Here is a 6,451-nt window from a genome sequence, read left to right on the forward strand (position 1 = left end):
TTTTTTTTTTTTCACCCTCCATGGGATACTTTTGATGTGAGAATTCTGATGGCCCGGACAGCGAAGTACACTATTAACTTCATTGAAGCTGCCAAGGAAGATTTGCATGGGTCAGCAGACACCAGCAACCTGCTCTTAATCTTTAGTTTTTGTAACTGACTGTTGATCATTGGTGCTCAGAGACAGAGGAAGCTTTGGTGGTGGACATTGAGGAGGGAAGGTGGCATGCCAGCATGATTAGTACACCGCTCATAATGAACCAGAGCATTTATCTGCATGATGATTTGTCTTGTATATGTAAAGAAGCCTGTGAGCCTGTGTAACACCAGAGATCGGTTCACAATATTTTCCTACTAAAAGGGATAAAATGGGCACTGGAGGACAGTGTTTACTTCTTAGCATTGTATGTTGGGATAATGTTAAATCTAGTTACAAGGCAATTTTTGTTTTTCTGTGTAAACATCCTAGAAGACCTTGTCAAATGGTGTCATCACAAGCTGCCTTGCTAAACTCCTGTGTATCTCCTTTTTTTAAACATTTTCCAGTCTTAACAGGAGTCAGCTGTACCTCTTTACTTCCCTCCAGACCTCCTTCAAATGTTTAGTTGGAAAGTCTGATATATAAACCAGCCTGAATCCCTTGTGTCCCAGAATGACAGCAGAGAGGCCTCCTTCTCAGTACATCTGTGAAATGAAATGTACCATATGGGAGAACTTGAAGGAGTACTTTATGTCCTTGCAAGGCACTGTCATAAGGGCAAAATATCACAGACTGTGTCTGAAACTCAGACCCTTGTTGTTTCAACATGACTCACAACTAACTGTAGAAATGACATGGTCTAGTGAGTGAGAATTGCTCTAAGAGGGAGGATACAGCTAGAGAATTGCTTTCCAGTTTCAGCTAGCTAGTGTTGATTTCCTTCAGTTGTTCTCAGAACTAACATGTTCATACCTGAATGCTAATTTTATGATATGTTTCTGCACGAGTAGGTGAGATCCAGGTTCAGCTACATAGCCAGCAGTGGTTCTTTTGGAATGGAAAATATTCCAGCTCTTGCTCAAGCAGCTCAAGTTTTCCTTCTGGTCCCAGTCAAATTTGTAGTGGAACATTTTCATGTTCAAAGTAGTATTTAAACTTAATCCAGGTTCTTCACTAGGAATGGCAAATTTTCCACTGGAAAGACTGAACCCCTTTATTTATAACAGTCTTCAGTGTTGCCAGAAATGATGCAGTAACACTTGTGTAATGGCATATTTGATTCTGTTATCAAATAAGACACACAAAAACTAACATCTAAATCAATGTCATTGGTTAATTCTATTGACACAGAGAAAGAGAGCATATCCTTTTAAATATATGGAAAATTGAGACATAAACTGATAAATAAGAATGGAAATGGCTAAATTAGTACAAGGTAGGTTTCTGGTGGAATTTCCAGTACGTTTTGGAAATTACTTTGGCAGCATATTGTTTTTTCTCCTGCAGAGTTGAAATCCATTTTGTTTTCCAAATGATGCAGTCGGGACTCATCCATGGCCTGGCCTTCTGGTTTGATGTGGAATTTGTAGGATCTCTCTAAGTACTTTTTCCTTCTTCCTATGAAATACTGAGAAAAAAACTCCCATCTTTCATACAAGGTGTGCTATAATTAAGACCCTTATCTGGTGCTGACCTTGTTTGTAGTGCAATTCCTTCAGATGAAAGAAATCATGCCTTCTGGAGGTAACGAAAACTGTGATAACCTAGTGCTAGCAGTATGACTGGATGGTGGTGATTTTGCTTTCCATTGATGGGGTGCACATTATCTGTGGTAGGCCACATCCAGGAATTGTTGAACAAAATGCACTGTTCCACACAATACTGATTCTTTGTAATATTATATGCATTTCTGTTTTACATTGTAAGTAAAGCAGCAGCATTTGAACATAAGCTGGATTTTCCCATTTTGGGCTGGTCTTGTTTGAGGGCCCAAAGAAGAGCAGGTTGCAAGTTCCAGCTAACAAAATGTAAATGGAGAAAATTGCACCAGACTTGGGAAAATTTTTCACTGCGGCACCAGGCATTTATTTCAAAATGGGGACATTCACCTGGTATAGAAGTGGGTGAAAATTAGTTAAACTGCTCAGGTAGTCAACACATAGATTTCAGCTGTCTGTATTTAGCTCTTAGATAAGATTTGTTGATTTGCCAGTTAAACTGATGTAGTTTTAGATAAGGAGATTTTTTTCAATAAATTGTAAAATGCACTTCTATTTATTTGTGTTGATAAATGCCTTTTATCAGCCTTTGAAATGAGGACTGTCAAGAATTCAGAATGGACATATGTGCATTTGTTTTTACTTTAACAGCTGATACTAAAATTTTTAGTCTTAAAAAAGGAACCAGAAACTCCACATGAGTTAAAACAGTAGATAAAATTGTAGACTTGTGGAAGCTGACTGAAAAACCTCTGCTGAGAAGTCCTCTGTTTTGGAGTAGGCAATTGCTTAATCAGCATCTTTTTCATGTTTCTACAGCTCTGGAAGTTCTTTGTCTTAGCACTTGAAATCTCAGTGGATCAGGCTTGCAGCATGACCTGTGTTAGCCCCCTTTTCAATATATTACTGATACATCTCTTGCAAGTGAAAATTAGGTATAGGACCTTCTTGGGGAGTGTTGTTTAAGGATGAAACTACCACTGTGAAGAATCACATTGCCACATTCAGGACAAACCTTCATTTCCTGTAATTTGTTGAAATTGTCTGAGTAGTAAGAGGAGAGATAATTTAGTTTTCTCTGTCCTGGCAGTGTGGAAAGAAGAGAAAACAGGAGTCTGAAGAGTCTCTTTTTTGAATCTCCGTAAGTGGCTTAAGCACACAGAGCTGGTGGTGACAGGCACAGTATAAGAGAAAGAAGATGTGGCATGGTATTGATTTCCCAACATAGGTTATAATCATTCTCCCAGTTTACTTGAAGGCAGTGTAAAGATTATTATAAGCACTTGAGGCCTCACATACATACAGGTCAAATGACTTAAAACTGTTTCCAAAAGGAGGAGACAGGAGACATAGTCTAGATAGTTTTTCTCTTTTGTTTTAGGGGAACTGTTTGGTTGTCCACTGCACTGACAGAACCTCTCACTCACTGGTAAGAAGTACGCTGCCTTCTTCAGACTCCCCTCTTTGCTAAAGGAGGGGAAACTCTCTCAGGGAAAGTCTTACTTGTTGCCAATAAGCAGTAAGTGTACAAGCTTCCCAAGCAGATTTTGCAGTGTGGCTGTTCTTGTTCGAGGTACCCAAAAGACAGCAGATAATTTTAGGTATGCTTTAACTCACATTTGTTATTTCGGGTACCATTACCAATTTAGATGGTATCACTGATACAGTTATGTAGGTACTGTTGACCTCGTGAGAGTCTGCTCACCAAAGGGTCTCCCTGGTCCACTCCAGTTACCTGTGATGTTCCTGCTCACATACCTTCTCCTTAACCACCTCTCACTCCTGTCTTACCTCACAGTGCTACGTGAAGCTTTTGTCAGCTTTCCACTCCGTTATCTTTCACACACAGCAGTTTTCTCAGGTCATGCCCAGTCATTGCCTGCACCTTGTTCTGGTAGTGTAACCTCTGGCCACGTCTTGGTCAGCAGCCTGGTTGTCTGCCTGAATCCCCAACACCCCTTGTATCTCAGCAAGTCCTGTGCAGAGACAAGGAGAAGTGAGATTGATCCCAAACCCATTATATTTTTAATTCTGAAAAAAATTCCTTATAAATGTGCTCCGCTGTTTAAGAATAGTGCTTTCCATGTGTTGTTTGTCCTTCCACTGAGGCTAGTGAAGACGGCTGCTTTTGGAAGGGCATGTTTCCTCACCAGACTTCCCTGCTGTTAGTCAAACGTTTTGTAACTCCACTCCTATGCTTTGCTTTGAAAACAATCCTCAAGTGACTGGGTCCCATAGGTTGCAGCCTGGTTTGCTTGTGTGTGTGTTTATGTGTAGTTTTAACAGAAAATAAAACCTCCTCGGTGTAGGAAGGTGAATCTTTTTTGGGGGGGGGGGGGGGGGGGGAGAAGAGGGGAGAGACACTGACCAATCAGGTGATTCCAGTGACATCAAAGCTGTCAGTAATACTTCCAGGGCTCTTTAATCACATCAGCCACTAATACTTGATTTAGGACTTGCCAAATTTCTAGATTATTTGTTTAGAAACTCCTCATGGAGAAAATAAATAATACAGATCTTCATCTGTCTCTTTGAAATGTAAAATATATCTGTATTCTAATATATAAAAGAAACACTATATGCCACTAAGTGATCACACAGCCACTGCTGTAAATATGTCAATACATAAGGCATATCTACAATAGAGCATGGCCCAGAGACACCTGAGCTAGCAACCTTGCCAGCTGAGAATGAGAAGCACATTAACCACGTGTTAGCACTGAGCTGACAAGTCCTGCCACAAAGCTAATCTGCTTTCGGAATCAACACAGCACCTCTGTGTAACTCTGCAGTTACTGTTCTGTGCAGGAGGACCACCTTTGCTCAGCTTGAGCGTTTTGGTATGCTCTTAGTTGGTCCTTTTACTTTTCAAGGTAAACTCAGTTTCTTGCAAAAAGTCCTCTGCAAAATACCCTTCTTGGTGAAATCCAGGATTACGTCAAGAGTGGAAATAATGCCATTTGACCAGTTAGATATTTTTGATCGTTAAATGATACTCTGACTGTACTTGCTAATGTTGAAATTTTTGGTATTTCTGTCAGAGGAGGGGAAAACGACCTTTCAATATTGAATACTATGAGTGCAAAATTATGATGTTTTTCAGAGGCAAACTCTTAAAATCACTTAAGCATCTTGTAAATTTTACTTCTTTAGACATGATTAAATAATTATGCCCTTGCACTGATACCACTGATACCACTGCAAATAAATTTTCTTTGCTTGTTATATCAAGTGGTTATTATTCAGACAGTAACTACACTGATATTTTTTCACACAAGACGTTCTAGTTGTTTTAGTTCTGTCACCTCTGTTTTATACTTCTCTTTCTGATGCAGACAAAGTTATGATATTCAGATTGTGGCTATGGTGGAACAAACAGGATTTAAATCTGGTAACACTCTTGATTTAAAGAACCCATTTTTTTAGGTAAGAAATGCTTTTGACTAAAATATACGGTTGTAGAGTGGTAACATCTTGTGTGACAGGAACCAAAGCACACCTACTGTGGAAGAACGAGTTTCTGACCTCTTACAGTTTATTTTATTTCTACAGGTATAAGGGCATCATTGTTTTGTATTAGGAGTAGTTACTTATATAAGCCAATATTCTATTTAGGCTGTGTGACAAAAAGAAAAAAGCTTTATTTAAGATCTGTAATGATTTAATGCTGTGACAAAATAGTAGACATTTACTTACTTGAACTAATGTATACTTAAAATCTCCTGCTGTTTCCTGTTGTGTGATGTGCATCATTGAGACTCAAGGAATCAGCAGTATGCCAAGATGCACTCTGCTAAGTACATAAATTGATGTTACTGTTTGACATGAAAGACCTGTCCTTTCTGTATTAAATATAAGGGAAGGAAAAATATCTACCTGCTGCAGTCCTGTCCAGCCAAGCAGGAACCCTCATTAGGCATTGCTACAGCACCGTATTTTGGGAAACCTGTCAGTTACAGATCAAAACAAGCAGGAGGAAGCAGCCGTCAAGTATTCCAAAAGAAAAAAAGATTTCTGAAAAACAGGCTGGCTGTGTTCTGTTCTAATTCTTACGCTAGATTTGGCATAAAACTAGGCAAATACAGTTGGTGGAATTTATTTTTTCCAGAAGTACATATGGAAAATGTTTCCCTCGTTCATTATGTGTTTCCTGTTTCCTATTTTTTTCCACTCAGACCTATATGACAATTTCACAGTAATCCTACAAAACAAAATGTCCATTATAATCTGATGAAAATTAATTAATTTTGATCTGCACATCAGATGTGCAGCACATCAGTCATTTTGGCTTTAGAGTGGGGCCCTTTTGATTAAGTTCCTAAAAAGGCCTTTGTAATCAAGACTTTTTCTGGAAGACTTGCAATAACTATAAATAAAATCATGCACTGGAAAAGATTAATTTCATCAGATTTCACCTGCGACATGGGCAGTGTCTAGATTGCTTATGGTTTTGGTTTGGCTAATACCGGTTTCAAATGGAAAAGGATTTTGGGAGGATGATTACAAATAAGTTTACTGGTTTTCTAAAATCTCTGCATTTACTCTCAGCACCCATTGCATAAGTGTGAGTGACTTTTCAAGGATGATACAAGTCTATTAATTTAGAAGCAAAAAAGATTTTGTTAAGAGTTTTTAACTTAAATGAAATGCAGAAATCACTTTCAGAATGCTATCGCTCATTTGCAAGAAAGCAGAGGGGAAAATGCTAAAGTTGTGCTTAACATATAGGAATACTTTAAGTTATATGAAGTGGT

The 6,451-nt window shown here is 38.6% G+C and overlaps 1 protein-coding gene across 1 annotated transcript in view; it reads left to right on the forward strand.

Moving 5' to 3' along the window:
- LOC104335218 (histone-arginine methyltransferase CARM1) overlaps nucleotides 1-5,123 on the forward strand; it is a 71,138-nt gene extending 66,015 nt beyond the window's left edge. Inside the window, 4 exon segments of the mRNA XM_075411436.1 lie at nucleotides 24-110; nucleotides 1,486-1,548; nucleotides 3,079-3,216; nucleotides 5,033-5,123. Of these exon segments, the coding sequence (XP_075267551.1) occupies nucleotides 24-110; nucleotides 1,486-1,548; nucleotides 3,079-3,216; nucleotides 5,033-5,123 (379 nt within the window).
- The last annotated feature ends 1,328 nt before the right edge of the window (nucleotides 5,124-6,451 follow it).

The sequence above is a fragment of the Opisthocomus hoazin genome, chromosome Z, assembly GCF_030867145.1.
Source record: "Opisthocomus hoazin isolate bOpiHoa1 chromosome Z, bOpiHoa1.hap1, whole genome shotgun sequence".
NCBI classification, from domain to species: Eukaryota; Metazoa; Chordata; class Aves; order Opisthocomiformes; family Opisthocomidae; genus Opisthocomus; species Opisthocomus hoazin.